This window comes from Physcomitrium patens, chromosome 1 (genome assembly GCF_059467195.1).
Source record: "Physcomitrium patens ecotype Gransden chromosome 1, ASM5946719v1, whole genome shotgun sequence".
In the NCBI taxonomy this organism is placed as follows: Eukaryota; Viridiplantae; Streptophyta; class Bryopsida; order Funariales; family Funariaceae; genus Physcomitrium; species Physcomitrium patens.
Genome location: NC_143410.1, coordinates 6,818,852 through 6,835,548, shown reverse-complemented (window position 1 = coordinate 6,835,548; position 16,697 = coordinate 6,818,852). Strand labels below are relative to the sequence as shown.

Below are 16,697 nucleotides of genomic sequence, written 5' to 3'. Positions count from 1 at the left end.
TCACTTCATGCCCCTTTGGAGGTTCCTACTCCAGCAGACGGGGAGCCCAACCGGATGTAGCAAGAGTCGGTTTCAATGAATTTAACACAAAACTGGTAGTCATCCTCGTACCAGCTCAGCACTTATTCTGCCTAACTGAACCCCAGAAAGGGCATAAAGTCACAGATTTAACAAGAGTATTTAGTTTAAGTAAATCAACAGAATCCTACTTTCACATCCAGCAATTCAAAAACAAGGCAACCCATGTTCGAACCTTTCCGAAAACAAGACAAAGAATTGAAGAAAGGATTTCAATAACTGTAACGTTAGCAAAGTCGTCAACATGGGTGTGCAAAATATTCAGTGCCTGCACGATGGACCTCCAAATCTTTAAAACTGCGCATGGATGGCATTATCAGGTTTCAAGCTTGTAGACTATCTCGAGCATCAGAAGCTCCGTGACCTTAGATCTACATTCGAATGAAACATCCATGTATCATTTAGGCCCTGTTTCCACCAGGAAAGAGAAAAAGTCAGCCATTTGAAGCTTTTAAATCTAAAACTGGCACATCCCTGTCGAAACCACTAGTACCAAACCAGGCACACTAGAAGTTCCAACCTGGCCTCCAGCGGACAACTACCATATTGAAATCTGGACTAGAATACAAGTTTGAGGAAAGGCTTCTCTTGACCTACTCAAGAAATTGAGATCTGAATCCAAAAAGACAAATAAGCTGATGTACCTGCTGCAGTCGTTTCTCACCATTAATGATCTCCACATTATATGCAGTAAGGTGTCATGCCATGACTAAAATCAAAGGCATTCGGAACTGCTGTGAGCTCATGGAAGCCGAGCCTTCGTGCAGCACAAGCGGCAGGTTAGACAAAAAAGCACTTGCTAATGGCGAGTTTGCTTCACGACATTCCTCCCCGAGACTCTCTAAACAATCGTAATACACCTCCCATCCGTGTAGAGAAGGACTCTGCTTGCCTTGAAACTTTCCCAAGTATTTAAGCCCGTCTCTTACTAAGGCGCCATGAATTTGGCTCATGGTATCGATCGTAGAGAGGTTCAATTCGCTCCTGTCGCTTCCTCTTACTCATTTTTGTGGGATCAGCAACTTTGAAGAAACGTGGAGCCAGTTCAACCAACCATTTAGGGTCCATTAGAGTCACTTCTCGCATATACTCCTTTGTGGTCATCACCAGCTCATGGTAGATAACCCAATCAGGTTGCCTCTGAAACAAAGCACTACTTGGATGGATATATACTGGCTGGTTCTCCACCAGAGTACGGTAACCCTCCTGGGGATCCTTCCGAGCTGCATGGAAGAAAAACCCTGCTGCTATTGCCTTTCGTATTCTTGTAAAATTTTTGCCTGCACTCACAACGTCCAACTTGTACCTATCCATAATCGTAAGAAGCTGCTTCCGCACATCTTGAGCCCTCCTCAACGATCGAGACTGCACAAAATTCTCAAAACACCAGGGACCTGAAAAGTTCTTAGCTTTCCAAGCTTCATATACTGCCAGCAGTGTCAAATGATCACCCTCTACTTGAAAAAACTTCGCTCTCTTCTGATCAGCCTGTGCTTGTTTCTCTCGTGGTCGGTAAAAGATATTCTGAGCTTGCACCATAGAAATAATGGTCAAGATTTCGTCACTGCAACCCAAGTCCACACTGGCTAGAAGCATCTTTGAAAGAGGTGGCTCCAGTGGAAACTCTGCCATCTTTCTTCCCAGCTTGGTCAAAAGACCCTCCTCATCAAGGGCTCCAAGGCTGTAAAGCTGTTCCATAGCAGATATAAGTGCTTGGGGTGGAGGGGGATCCATGAAATCAAAGGATAGAAGATCATTAATTCCCATTGCTTTCATTGTCAATGTTGTCAAACCAAGATTAACTCTTTGAATTTCTGGTACTGTTGTAGGTAACATCTCATTCCTATATGCGCTTTCCGTATATAACCTGTAACACTTGCCAGGTCCAGTTCTTCCTGCACGCCCAGCTCGTTGCCTGGCAGAAGCCTGTGATATTGGAGTAATTACCAAAGAATCCAGACCCAACTTAGGATTATAAACGTTTTGCTTTGCAAATCCAGGATCCACAACGTAGTATATTCCATCAATTGTGAGAGAGGCCTCAGCAATATTTGTTGCAACAACAACCTTTCTTGTACCAGGTGGTGGGGGTTCAAAAATTCTTGTCTGCATTTCACTAGGCAGAGCACTGTAAACTGGAAGAATAATCAGTTCTGGCACATTAGGTCCCAGACCCTTCATCCGCTCATAGAGAATTTGGCATGCAGTATCAATCTCTTCTTGCCCTGTCAAGAAAAGGAGAACATCACCTTCAGGTTCTGTGAGATGAATCTGCATGACAGTAATCAAGGCAGCATCCAAATAATCAGTCTCCGGCTGCTTCGTATATAGTATTTCCACCGGATAAGTTCTTCCAGGTATGGTGAAGATAGGGCAATCAAAAAAGTATCTCGAAAACTTCTCCGCATCCAGCGTAGCCGAAGTGACAATAAGCCGTAAATCAGGTCTGCGTTTCACAAGCCCCTTCAAAAGCCCAAACAAAACGTCTGTATGGATAGTACGTTCGTGAGCTTCATCAAGCATGATGACTGAATACGATGCACACATTTCGTCTATCAAGATCTCCCTCAACAACATCCCGTCCGTCATATATTTGATAACTGTCTCGGGACCTGTACAGTCCTCAAACCGGATCGCATACCCTACCTCCTCCCCAAGTCTACATCCAAACTCTTCCGCTACTCTCTTCGCCACAGACATGGCAGCAACCCGCCGGGGTTGAGTGCAACCTATCTTTCCGCGGGTTGTGTAACCAGCTTCTGCGAGGTACTGAGTCATCTGCGTAGTCTTCCCAGAACCTGTCTCTCCAATCACAACTAAAACTTGGTTGTCGTGCACCGCCTTGATAAGCTCGTTCTTCAGCTTATATATGGGTAGGCTCTGTCTCTGCTCTTGAATCGAAAGTTTGGACCTTTGCCCAAAAGTGGGAGCCTTTCCAAACGCATCCTTTTTCCACTCCGGCATATCATAGGCTGACAGACCTACTCCTCGCAGCTCCTGCGCGAGATGTCTCTCACCAGTTTCTGGCATGGGATCTTCCCAAGGCCTGTTCAGATCCTTTGGAATGGAATCGAGCATTGTCCGTTGTTGCTGCTCCCTCAATTCTCGTCGTTCTTTAGCAAGCGCAGACTGTGTCATGGCAGCTCTTTGCAACGAACCATCAGGGTTCTTCACAATCTTCACTGGAGAAACATCGACTGAGTAACGAGTTTGGCCCCGAAGAAAAGCTGGCTCATCCTCATTGAGCTCGATCTCAAGCTCTTCTTCCGCACCTTCATCATGATACAGCATTCCTCCACCATCATCATCATACATTGGGTAGTCTCTAACACCTAGCACACCTGATGCAATAAGTTGTTTGGCCTCCCATCGCTCAGGCGAACTCATTCTCTTCATGGGTCTACGGTTTGAAGTGTTATCTTCTTCTTCCACAATAGTTATACCCGACAGTCCCTTTCGCATCTCTGGAGCCAAACTAGAGCTGGATGGATTGGCACGCAAATTTTCTTCTTCAGTTGTCGTACGCTTCATGGGAAGTAAATCTTCTCCTGTTTTCTGATCAACGTCTCGCATACTAAGACTAATCTTCTTATCACTTACAGACAAAACTTTCACCCACACTTCCTGGTCCCGTTCGACGGCATCCTTGGCATTGACAACCCGTCGAGACGCAATATTATACACATGCACTAGCCCCTCCTTCCGATCCCTAACCCCTAACAATTGCACAAAACAACCATAATCCATGATCCTGGACACTCTCCCTTTGTATATTCCGTAAAGCTCTGGCTCATCCACGACTGGCGCTCTGCTTGGGACAACACTCCCTGAGCTAGGACCAACTCTGTCTCCATCTTCGTAATCGACTTCCCTATCCCTCCCTCTTCCTCTTCCACTTTCACCACCATACCTGTCATTATTCCTCCAACCACTTACATCGTCTTTATCTCTACCGCCACGCTCCTTTTCTCTAGCTCGCCCACCTCCATTCCCCCGACGATCTTCCCTGTCGTAAGGTTTGCCCCTCGCATCCCGCCTCCCGTCCCGCTCCCCGCCACCATCCCTAACCCTCACACTATCTTTCTCCCTGTCCCTCCGATGATCCCTGTCTCTGACACCATCATCACTCTCGCCACCGCGTCCATCATCCTTCGCACTACCCCGCTCCTCCCTCCTCCCCTCCGAAACCCTAACTCCGACTCCGTCCGCCTCGAGCTCCTCCTCTAATTCCCGCACCCGCTGCTTACTATCCGGCACTGCCAACCCTGGAAATGCAGTCCGTTTCAAGTCCTTATCCCCGCCTAAACCCTTGCTCAACCTCTCCCGCTCCGCCTTGCTCACTGGCGGCAAGATAGCGTGAATAATCGTCAACAACGTCTTTACGAAATACTCTGGCATCTCGGCACCGTTGGCCTTGAGCAACTTCCCGAACTGCTCCACCGTCTCGCACTTCTGCGCTAAGTCGACTATGAACTCCGCCAAGGTCTTGTCGCTGCAGCCTATGTGTGCCTCCAACTCCGTGCAAACCTTCGACACAAGAGACAGATACTCCAACCTCTTCAACCCGTCCATCTCCACACCGCTGCCCCCTTCCACCTTCAATCTTTCAAACTCTAACCTCCCACCTCAATCTGCTTGAAATGCCTTTTGGATGATTTCAAAAACCTCCTCGATAGAATGTCTTTTAAAGCCTCTGAGTTAGTCATTTCCATGAAAAATTCATTACCATCATCATTTCAAAGATTGATTATGGCAAGTAACAGGATACATGCATTACAAGAAGAGCTCGCCCGTGAAATACATCGCTGAAGAAAGAAAGCAAGAAGAAAATATAATACAGCTGAAGAACTTAGCGAAAGTGGACACGATGAAGCTGAAAGCGTGGTTTGCCTGTGCAAGAAACAGCAATCCATAGAGACTGTTTCTGAAACTGGGTGACTAACTTGCAGGGCAAGCTGGGCCCGGATGATAACCGAGTGGTTTCCTTTTGAGCCTATTTATTTATATTTGGATGACACTCCGTCTTCTTCCTCACGACGTCCTTCATGTGCAATTAGTGTTCTCCAAAAGAGCAACAACTACCCTCATCAGCTCTGTCTGAAACTTACGCTGAGTTTGATAAAAGCCAAAAAGTGTCTAAGCGCAGTAGTCTCCGCTGTTGCTTCAATTTGAAGATCTAAATGGCGGTTCCGGTGTACCATAATAATCCTGCACAAGATCAGCCTCAGACCCCGGCTCCAGTCCGTGATTTTCTCCAGGCAAGCTTAATGTTAAATTACTCAGGTATTCGTTAGATGTATTGTTTCCGAAGTGCTGAAATTCTTGTGTTTTATTTGCCCTTTTTTTTCTCCGTATGTGATGGCCAGTTCGTTAGTGATGACCCAAGGGCTCAGATTTGAGTAGAGGATTTTAGTTCCAATATTACTATACACGTAACACTAGGTGTAAGGTAGTATGTTTAGGTTGTACTAATGTTCCATCGGATATATTGTCCCCAAAATAATCGAGAGGTACTTAAAAGTTTTAGGAAAACTTCATAGGTGATGCATCCAAGACAAGCAATAGTTGAAGCATCGTAGCAATGGTAAAATAATAGGGGTTGTATGATTTTGGGTGTTCTAATGATCATGATGCTCTTCGACATAATGCAGGTCGCAAGGTATGGAGATTCTCTGTAAGTTACTACGACACTCAACGCCGGACTAGTATCCAAGAAATTACTTGCTCGAATTGAAAACCGCTGTGATATTGTGTTGGTTCAGTGCTGGCTCTGCGACGTCCTTTTTGAGACACCTACAGAGACTGACTGTTGGAGGGCTCTTGAATGTTGGGTGCAGACCTACACATGTGTGCAGTAAATGGACACCTTGACGTCGTCGAAAGCATGGGGCCGGAAGTATAATTTTTTCATTAGTAGTGATGGGGCTTTTAATTGTCATGGTTCTGAAAGAGACAGGTTGGCCCTTTCGTAGGTTGGAAAGAAAGCAGTTGGCAAAGTTGGAACTGCTTTTAGGTTTAGTACACAATGGAGAATGGTTCAGCTTTTGGACCCATGTTTGTAGTTACTTCCAGTTCAGTACAGCATTATGGGGTATGTTGGAGGTTAACTTTTGTACTCATGTGTCCTGGCGGTTGTTTTATTTTGCGGATTGCAACCTGCAAAATACTCCTCTGCAATATGCAGTTCTTAATGCACACAAACCTGTAAATGTAACTAGATTTGCAAGCAAGGTTTCAAAGACTCGCTCCGTTTCAATCTAACATCCGAGAAATGGTTTGTATCTGAATTTATTGTTTTAAGTCTTTTTCACAAGGATTTCATCTTGTTCCAATCTTGATGTTGCTGTTGTACCGTATGGTAAAGTATTGAATTCTTTAGCATGGGAATGTTTCTTTCATACCGTGATGCGTACTTACTAATGCTGCATTTGTTTATTTATTTATCTTTTTCAGGTTGAAGAGTTTCTTATTCTGCAGGGGCCAATGTTTCTGTAGTCAACTGGTACGATCTGCATGGCTTATACCAACCTCGTGGTGCAGCTTTCTTATGACCTCTGGTGAAGACAATGCTAGGTGGAACAAATTTTACATTTATCCTTGGATCTTCTAGCACTAAAAAAATTAACCTGTGTAGTAAATTTATATGCTTTGTTGTAATCATAAGCAATACATTTTCCGTCTTCAGTAATTATGTATTCAAAATTATTCAATACTACTCTGTGGGAGGACGCAGAATTGGTAGATAATGGTCCACCTTTTAGCATATTGAATAAATTCATTCAATTCCATCAACTTCAGATGATATATCTTAGCCGTCTTTGGATTTTGAATCAGCAGTTAAAGGTAAAAACAAAAGACCATTTCGTTGGATGCGAGTTAATTCACATTCTGAGATCTTAAGTGAAGTCCATTACATTTTCACTCACAGGAAAACGCTGTGGATGCAGATATAATAGGACATCAGTAGATGTAGTAAGTGGAGGCAATGCATCACTGAGTGAGTGTATAACCTGAGCAGTTTCATTTCATAAGGATCCTACCAATAGCGGGTCAGATGAAGTATTTGATCATGACACTGCCATACTGGACTAGTAATAGGCATTTTCTTGGAAGTAAGCACTTTCAATATTGTGCATAATTGTAGACGGAGGTGATACTGATTTGAAAAAATTGGGATCCGTCTGTATTGTTGAATTAATTGCCAGAACTTTGAGGATGCATGTTACACGTAATCAAGCCTGCATTGTGCCACTCGTGACTCATACATGTTCAGAGTCTCGTACAAAGAGAATGGTATATCTAAAGAGTTTAACGTCAATAAAGCATTCTCCATGAATCCCGAGGTTAAGATCTAAAAGCTAACGCTTGATTTATAAATAACCTATGCTTCGACGCACACGATCCATAAAATGATGGTACCTACTGAGTGGAATGTTGGAAACTACGAAGTAAAAGTAACTCCAGGAAAATGCTTTATGTACATGTGGGAGTTTTACCAACACCAGGACGAGGGCATCCAGATGGCAAAGGAAGCCTTAGGTTGTCTGTGCTCCGGAACGTTCGCTTCACCATTCGGTCTACATACAGAAGGCCTTGCAAGTGGTCATACTCATGCTGTAATATCCGTGCCTTCCATCCTTTAGCTGTAAAATGCAAAGGCTGCCCATCTCTTCCAAGACCTGTGACTTCAACTTCCAAGTGCCGTTCTACAAGGGCCCTATGCCCCGCAACGCTGGATCCAATGAGAACAAAAAAAAAAATCGTGAGAAGAACCGTATGATTGCTTCAGTATATGCAAAGTCGACACACTTGGACTACATAGTCAAGACGAGAAGTTCTACGATAAAAGAGTTAGACTTTGCTTCAAGAACAGGTGGGACCGATGACGCGGTTTGATTTTCCGTTACATCAAGAATAACCAGAATATGGCAAGAGGATAAACCCAAACCTGAGGCAACCTTCGAAAAAAAAAGCTGTACCACCGCTAGCCTTCATTTCGAGCTTTGGGTTTATGATAACCTGCACGTTGTCAAAATATAACTTCGTCAAAGTAAACCCATGAACTAAGAGATCACTTCAATCGGTTATTTCGAAACAACCGATTGTTGCATATCCAGATCAAAAGGTACACGCTTAATTACGGCAGTTACAAACTAGTGTACAGAAGAGAGTAGCGTTTTTCTAGATATACATGTTCGTGACATGGCTATTCATTCTGTATCAACGAATTCTCCTCAGTATGAAGCATTGCCTCCATAATTGATCTAGGCTGACGCTCCAAGTTATCTAAAACCTCTAGAATATGATAAAGAAAACAAGCATTAATTTACCAAAAGATCGAAAGGTGTTCTCTGTTGGGCTTCACACTCCTCAGGAGAGGTGTAACTCATAAGCTCTTTCGTGTCCTCCAGCACGATAATCTACATACAGATTCCCCCCACACCCTGCGACAGATATCAAATTGTGTGTAACAAGTTGCGGTGATCACCACCTCAAGATGGGCAAGGTGGATCGCTTAACTCTGAACTGACAAGCTTATGTCCGTCACGGAGAGATGGATTCTTGTGAAGCAACAATTGGTAGAATTGCATACCTGTAAAGGAATTCCAATCTGGGGAGCGGCCAGACCGACTCCAGGACCGGCACGCATGACATCTACCATGTCATTTATGGCCTTCTCAATACGTGCACTCCCGATGTCTTCCCTCATCACTTCTTCAGCAGGCTCATGGAGCACTGGGTCTCCTGCCTGCGCCAAAAATTAATATTCAACCAGGGTGTGCTCCACATACAAGATCATAGGATTAAAAAAAAAATTACGGAGGCAGCAATTTATGTGCTCCAAGTCGATGAACCCGTAAACAAAAAAAACAATGATACTACAGCATTTTTCATTCGTTCGCCTTAACCAAGTAAAAACCTGTTGGAATCCGAGTCTCGATTACATTACGCTATCTGCAATGGTGCAGATCGAACCTTATCTTCACTTGACTACGCCATCCTTGAAATTCGACTATACGTTGGTGACCCTTACCAGCTGCTTAGGACACGTAGAATAGCGAGTGGACACCCCAAACACCGTGACAAAGTCGGCCTTTTATGGTCCTCGACGATCATGGAATTCAGCGTAACAACTCAAAATATTGTTCTACATTCAGCAATGGACAAAGACCTTCTCCGGTCTCGATGCATACTAACTTTGAAGAATAAAGACTAAATTCGAAATTCATTACCAAATATTCATCCGAAATCGTCCAAACAAGAATCTCTCTCTCCCGAAGAAAACATTGTTCTCTCCTCGTCTCTAACATAACGCATTAGGATGAATATTCACAACTCTCTTTCAACCAATCTCTGGATTGAGGTCACTCCCACAGAGAGTTGCAATGCTTTTGGGATTGGGCGAACACACCCACCATACTGATAAATCAGAAACGAACTTGGCACCTAATCCACATCCGCAGGCACATTTCTCTTATCCAACGCCCCAGATTTACAGTGACAAGAACGAGGAAGCATGCTCGAAATTGTGAGAGAACCGGAATCCAACCTGCACAACGTCCGGGAGATTGCTCTTTCCGAACCTGAAGAACGCCATGGGCACCATCGAATCCCCGGCATCCCGCACTCGCGACGGAGCCTGGCTCACTCCTCTAAACGGCGCTGTGTCCATCAAGTGCAGCATTGCGCAATCCATCCCGTCTCTCTGCTGCAGCAACCTCCTACTCCGCGACGCCCCAAACTCCCTCCCCACACTCGAGCTACCTCTTCTCCCCCTACCTGCACGATCAAGACGCACACGACCACTGTAGCACGCGATTCTCTCGCTCGACGGTACTCGCACCCAATAATTGCCCAGCGTACTGTTCCATATGCTCATCCTCCCACCAAAATGGGCTGTAACCGTGTGCGAGTTCGTTACAGGCAGGCACCTCCCCGCACCTGGCAGACGACGCTTCTCAAAGCTGGCCAGGAAGCCACATCGCGTGGTGGAGGCGGTTGCACAACCAGCCATTCTCCTCATAGATGTAAAGGTCGTGGGGCTTGTCACAACCGTGCACCGGCATGTCCCACCCACCAGCTTCATAGCGACGGAAAAGATCACCTCAACACTGCTTACGATTCTACCCCTCGTCCCACTACCCTAGAGATGCTGATGCTGATGCCGATGCTGATGTATCACTTCCAACGACCTGGAAACAACACTCTCAACGCTGCTCCAAACCTCCTCGGCCTCCTTCCCTTCTGACCTTCTCTCACAATGATGCCAGTCCCTTTCGTTCCCTCTCTACCAGTGTCCTGGTCATCACTGTCGCCCAGTCTTGCACACTCAATGCTCATGATTCATTCCCCTGGATTGAAATCACCATCCTCGTAGAAACGCTAGGAAAGCTTCCTTCCAGTCAAGCACCATCGCTAACCACCAAGTTCATTTCTCAGTCTTATCTATCCAGCGATTCCTACGGCATTCATTTTTGTTTTGTTTTGTATTTGTTTTTTTTTTTTGTTTTTTGCTGCTCAGTACAGAGACATGCTATCTCTTAATCTATCGTAGATATCTCTTCATATTTTGGAGTGTCAATAGGAAGTTGAGTGTCAGCCTTATCCAGGTTTGCAATAATAATTTTTACTTTGCTCTGTCTGTTTATGTCCTGGCCTTGATTCAAAGTTCAGTAGGCCAGTCGGCGGGTGGCTTTCGAGTACGTCAGCAATTTCAAGTGGGTGTCTTCAGATTGGCAGTCCTGCTCTCATCGCTTTGGGTGTCTTTGTTATGGTTTGTGACCTCGTTTGAGACGTCCAGGCTGGGCATGTTTTTGTTGATTGGTGAAGATTGGCAAATGAATTGCTGTGTTTGCCCACCGCATTCTGCATTAGGTTGGGATTACTGGGTAGTATGCCTATCCGAGTACCTGTGATTATTTATAAGGGTGTGAACATTTTTGAGGTTCTTCTTCAAAGTTCTAGTTTGAAGCTCCTTGAGAATTGTGTCCATGGTCTTGGTTCCAACACTCTGCTGACATCCCTGTTTTTAGGATTTCAGTTCCTAGTTGACCTTGTTACTCAACTCAATTTTTTTTTTTTTTTTTTTTAAACAATGGTTGACTTCACAGTATGAAGTTATGGTGGTATTTTTTTGAATCTCATTTTTTTCATGCATAATATGGGATTTGATGTAATGTATTGAAAAAAAAGAACTTTGAAATCACCAATATATATATCATTAGCAAAGTTGCTCATAAAGAAAGTATGGAGGAAGATGTTTTTTTACTTCCAACATTAGTTACTTATAAGTGGTGGTTGTCCTAATGTTCTTATAAGTTGTTCTAATGGACAACTTCCATCTTTTACTAAATATATCCATCTAACATTCTATTTAAACTATTAATATCTATTTTATCTATTATAAAAATATATTTTTAGAATATTTTTTGTATTCTTAAGATCCTTTGTCCATTCATCTACCTTATTTTTTGGCCTTCTTATATATCAAGAGTTTACTCTTTTATCATTAGCAATTCACCTAAAATAATATCCTCTATAATGTAACTTATTCTACTTTCATTTTTACTTATTTATTTCAACATTCTCACTTTGCTATTAATTAAATGCTTTCAATCTTAATGCCTTTGTTAACATGTGATGTCTATCTTTTACTAATATCTTTGTCAACAAATCAGCAAGGATATCTTTTGTTGCATGAAATTTCATATCAATCACTCTCATTTCAATCTTTTATTTTATAAAGTAATGTTGAATGTCAATGTCCTTGGTACTTGAATGATACTTTGGATTCTTTACAAATGCAAGACATCTTTGATTGTCACACTTCATTGAAGTTGCTTCCATTTGTACAAGTCTAATGTCTTCCAAAAGTTGTCTTAGCAATATTGCCTCCATTGCACTATGGCTTACTGCCATATACTTTGCCTCTATTGTTGATCTTGCAATTGTTGGTTGTCTTTTATAATTCCATGAAATAATTTCCATTCCGATAAAAAAAACATATTCAATTGTTGATCTTCTATCATTTGCATCTCTAATCCAATCCACATTACAATAACCATGTAAAGTAATGTTATGATCTCTAAGGCATAATTTAAAATGCAAAGTATCTTTTAACTACTTCATGATCCTTTTGATGGTTGTTCAATGGATTGATCCAACCTTTGACATGTATTAGCTCACAATACTTACTGCATATGGAAGATCTACTCTTCTGCCAAACATTAGATACATAAGTGAATTCATTGCTACATTGTATAGAATACCTTATATTTGACCTTCAACTTTAGCAAATTCTTCATTAGTGAGCTTCATCAACTTTAAATTGGCTTCCAAAGGTATAGCTATAGGCTTATTGTAATTGTTGTTTTACTTATTCTACAAATTCCTTTCAGAATAAACTTGTATAGGAGAATTCGAACATAGAGAGACTAAGCACATGAACTTTACTTGTTAGGGTCACACAATTAACCGTATTTTAAATCACTAAAACTCGAAGAAATACTGCAATGCTTCCTTCTAGTAACAATACTCCTTCATCAACTGATAGCAATAGTGTACAACCTTGCACTCTTAAAAGACTGTTCAAAACTCATAAATTCCATCCAACACCAGGAATAACAGACTTTACTCCAACCAATTTGAATTCATAGAATTTCTGTAATCACAGACTTTCTTTATCCAAAACACACACAACTCTCAATAAACAACAATTATAATCTTCCATCCATAATCAATCATCCAATAACTTCTCATATAATTCAATCACATAATACTCCAATTACATAATCATTAACTCATAAATCAATCTCTGATTTATTCCACAAACTCACTTCTCAGTATTCAAAAACTATCCATTATTCTTTAGCAACAAAAAAACAAAGAGAACAAAGAGGTAGTACCAAGCTTAATCTCGGCTCATGACTATCACAGTTTGGTACTCCAACAAACTTCTACAACTCCTATATAATTGCTACTGATTTCTAGATCCTAACCGTAATCCTATAATAAACTGCTTTTAATAACTAAATCAACCATCTATCTTCCTGAACTGACTATTCTATGGACTATTAATCTATTTTATCAATATCTTACTAAAACGAACTAATATCTATTCTACACAGCTCCACTTCTATCTGTGCAGCCTCCTCGCAAACACACAATTGATTCCTATCTAAAAACTACTTAACAAAATTCTACAAAGTTACTAGTTCCTCTGGACCATCCAATTAATCATTTGCTACATTATCGAATGTAGGTTCCACCAATTCTGATTATAAATTCAAATTTTCCTCCTCATCCAATCCATCTATTGGCTCCTTATCGGTAATGATTATCATAGAAAGTGGTTTGATGTGCGTCTAGTTCTCACTTTTCGTCTACTATCTTCTTTGTATGTACCTCGCTTTGCACTTTCAATTGCCATAACGCTCCCTCTCTCAAACTCTTAACTGGAACTACTACGCTTGAAAACGTAAGGAACACAAGAAATAGCAATCTCAAAAAAAAACCACCCAGAATGACAATACAGAATGACCTCTAACTAGTGCTCCACTCCTATTCTTTTTACTACTTAGTGATAATGACAACATGTTACCCATACTGTCCGTTTCTCACCTCCGTCCCATCTGACACATTAATAATTAATAACTATCTTTTCAGCTGCCTCTACACCCTAATGCACTTATACCATACTTAGGTCTACCTTGTGTCCATTCGAAGTCACCCTTCCAAAAAAAATGAAAACTCGTCCCGGATTTTATGTATTATATAATCGTAATTGGTTCCCGTTAATGCGGGTACTGAAGCGATGGCCCATGAAATCTTCCAATTGAATAGACCTATTAGAAAAACCTTCAATCACCCAATACGATCCATGCCAGCAAACTTAAAATTTTTTCAGAAAATGATTAAACCAGCTATCATACAATAATACCAAATCATTGAGCATAAAAATCTTTGGACGTAGTTTACTATTATAGTAACTCTTCCTCCGTTTTTGAGTTGCTTCCATGTGAAAAAGAGTTGTAGTCCGTATTTCATCCAATTCTTCTAATTTTGCCAACCGAGAATGTAATGATTCTTTGTCACTGAGTCGTTCATCCAAGGTAATCCGTAAACTTTGAACCTCCAATTCAATGGGTAAAATTGCCTCTTGACCATAAAGTAGTTAAAACGGAGTAGAGTTGGTAGTTACTTTATATGCGGTGCGATATGCCCACAAAGCTGTAAAGAGTTTGGTCTTCCAATTGGTACCTGCCTCCGAAATTATCTTAGTCAAGACCTTGCATAAAATTCCATTGGTCTTTTCCATTTTTCCATTAGCACGAGGATGATATGGAGTGGTTTTTCGATGCTTAATCTCATATGTGTTCGTCAAGGCAACTATGGTAGCATTTATGAAATGGATGTTGCGATTGCTAACCAATTCCTTCAGACATCCAAATCAAGTTATAATATTCTCATATAGAAAAGTAGCCATCGTAATGGCATTATCATTGCGGGTAGCAATAGCCTCTGTCCATTTCGTTACATAGTCTGTGGCGACTAAAATATATCGCTTCTGGCTAAGTTTTGACGCTGGTGCAATGGGACCGATAAAATCAATATCCCATTTTTTAAACGGTGCCTGTGCCAAGATTGGAACTTACGGCATGGCGGAAGTACCCGTGGATCGACCAATTCATTGACAAGGATCACAACGACAAACAAATTGGTACGCATCAGAAAACATTGTGGGCCGTTAATACCCGGCTATTAAAGCCTTGCGAGCAGTACTATCTCCCGCAAAATGACCACCACAACTATCCAAATGGCAACCTTCGAGGATCGACTGTACTTCACTTGGAAAGATACAGTGGCGTAAAATGCCATCTTTGCCTTGTTTATACAAAGCATCACGAATCATTGTGTACGGGGCACTCTTCAGAATGAGTCGCTTCTTAAGTTTCTCAGTGAAAGTCGGTAGAAAGGTGTGGAAGGTCAAAAACTAAATGATTTCACTATGCTCGAGGGAAATCACATCCACCACAAATAATTCGGCATCAGGAAGAGCATCCGGAAGAGGCTTGTTGCCGAGAATATTAGACAACCGGGATAAATGATCAATATTGGCATGTTTCTTCCCAAGTCATATGACAATTGTAAAATTGAACTCTTGTAAGAGTAAGATCCATCGGGCAATGCACCCACTAAATTGAGGCTTATTAATCACGTATTTGAGGGCATCATGATCTACATAAAAAAAAAACGGATACCCAAGCAAATAGTGCCGAAGTTTCTGAACCGAATATATCATACCCAACGCTTCTCGTTTAGTAGTAGTGTAATTACATTCGGCAGCCACCAATTATTGATTGGCATAATAGATAGGATGATCCTTATGACTTAATACCGATCCTATAGCCACATTGGATGCATCAACGTACACATGAAAGGGCTCCGTTCAACGAGGAGCCACTAATATTCGAGCAGAGATCAATTTTGACTTCAACGCTTCAAAGGCCACAGTACACTCCATGGTCTAGATAGGACTAATCCCATCTAATAGAAGTTTCTTCAATAAGTTTATTAAAATTTGACAAATAACTGCGAACGAATTAATGAATCTTCGATAATAACTCACATGGCCCACAAACCCACGAACACCGGAGACCGTCTTTGGTCTGAGCAAGTTTATTATATGCTGTACTTTGTCAGGATCCGTAGCAATACCATGCTAGAGATGATATGTCCCAATAATTTTCTTGACAAAATACCAAATTGACACTTCTTTGAGTTCAACAATATTCCATACTTAATGCACCGAGCCAAACATTTGCCTAGATAATTAAGATGATCATGTTTTGTACTGAATGCACAAAAATCATCTAAAAAGATCTCCATAAACAGCTGGAGATAGTCTTGGAAGGCTTGAGTCATGACTCTCTAAAACGTGGCTGGGGTGTTGCATAACTCAAAAGGCATCACGCGATAAGCAAATGTACTTCACTCCATAGTAAAGGTCATCTTAAGCTGGTCTTCCATTGCAATTTGTACTTGATTATATCCAAAAAATCCATTGAGGAATGAATAACATTCGTGACCGGCTACGGCGTCCAATATACTATTTGTGAAAGGCAACGAAAAGTAATTTTTCTTAGTGGCTGCATTAAGTTTCCAAAAATCTTGACAAATGCGGATTTTTTCATTCTTTTTCGGCACCATGATGATTGGAGAAACCCACTTGCTATTTGGTACTAAGTAAATAAAATCAACCATAAGAAGCTTGTCCAATTCCTCCTTCACCATGAGAGAATATTTAGGATTAAGGCGATATTACCTTTGCCATACCGGTTTAGCATTTTCCTTTAAAATGATCCAATGCTCACAGACGTCAGCGGAAATATCCTTTAAATCAGCATAAGTCTAAGTAAAAGTGGACTTATGATGCAAGAAAAATTCTGTCCAACAGGTCAATTCCTGGTCCTTAATACCTTCATAGACCTTAATTGTTTGTGCCTCTGCTGTGGTCGCCAAGTTAATAGTTTGACATAAAGGTGCAACGGCAATGTTTTGTTTCAAACCCCATGTTGGTTGAAAATCAGTCGATAAGTTTGACATGTGCGAAGTACTGA

The 16,697-nt window shown here is 41.7% G+C and overlaps 2 protein-coding genes and 1 long non-coding RNA gene across 7 annotated transcripts; 1 reads left to right on the top strand and 2 right to left on the bottom strand.

Moving 5' to 3' along the window:
* Positions 1-276: 276 nt before the first annotated feature.
* Positions 277-4,650, bottom strand: LOC112283655 (putative pre-mRNA-splicing factor ATP-dependent RNA helicase DEAH5). 2 transcript variants are annotated; one of them, XM_024522691.3, is made up of 2 exons: positions 723-4,650; positions 277-486 (listed from the first exon to the last, which is right to left on the bottom strand). In XM_024522691.3, the coding sequence occupies exon 1, from the start codon at positions 4,648-4,650 to the stop codon at positions 991-993; it is 3,660 nt and encodes a 1,219-aa protein (XP_024378459.1). In that variant the 3' UTR covers positions 277-486; positions 723-990. The 2 variants fall into 2 exon arrangements, with proteins under 2 accessions (XP_024378459.1, XP_024378469.1); XM_024522701.3 differs by having other exon boundaries at positions 743-4,650.
* A 573-nt stretch (positions 4,651-5,223) lies between these two features.
* LOC112283673 (uncharacterized) lies at positions 5,224-7,813 on the top strand. 4 transcript variants are annotated; one of them, XR_002970171.3, is made up of 4 exons: positions 5,224-5,361; positions 5,730-5,752; positions 5,916-6,352; positions 6,532-7,714. It is a non-coding gene; the product is annotated as an uncharacterized LOC112283673 (long non-coding RNA). The 4 variants fall into 4 exon arrangements; XR_016502076.1 differs by lacking the exon at positions 5,224-5,361 and having other exon boundaries at positions 5,452-5,752; positions 6,532-6,921; positions 7,026-7,714; XR_016502077.1 differs by lacking the exon at positions 5,224-5,361 and having other exon boundaries at positions 5,455-5,737.
* LOC112283668 (peptide deformylase 1A, chloroplastic) lies at positions 7,236-10,842 on the bottom strand. The gene is made up of 5 exons (XM_024522714.3): positions 9,629-10,842; positions 8,672-8,827; positions 8,409-8,498; positions 8,027-8,097; positions 7,236-7,810 (listed from the first exon to the last, which is right to left on the bottom strand). Exons 1-5 carry the CDS (start codon positions 10,163-10,165, stop codon positions 7,552-7,554), a joined length of 1,113 nt encoding a protein of 370 aa, XP_024378482.1. The 5' UTR covers positions 10,166-10,842; the 3' UTR covers positions 7,236-7,551.
* Between the last annotated feature and the right edge of the window lie 5,855 nt (positions 10,843-16,697).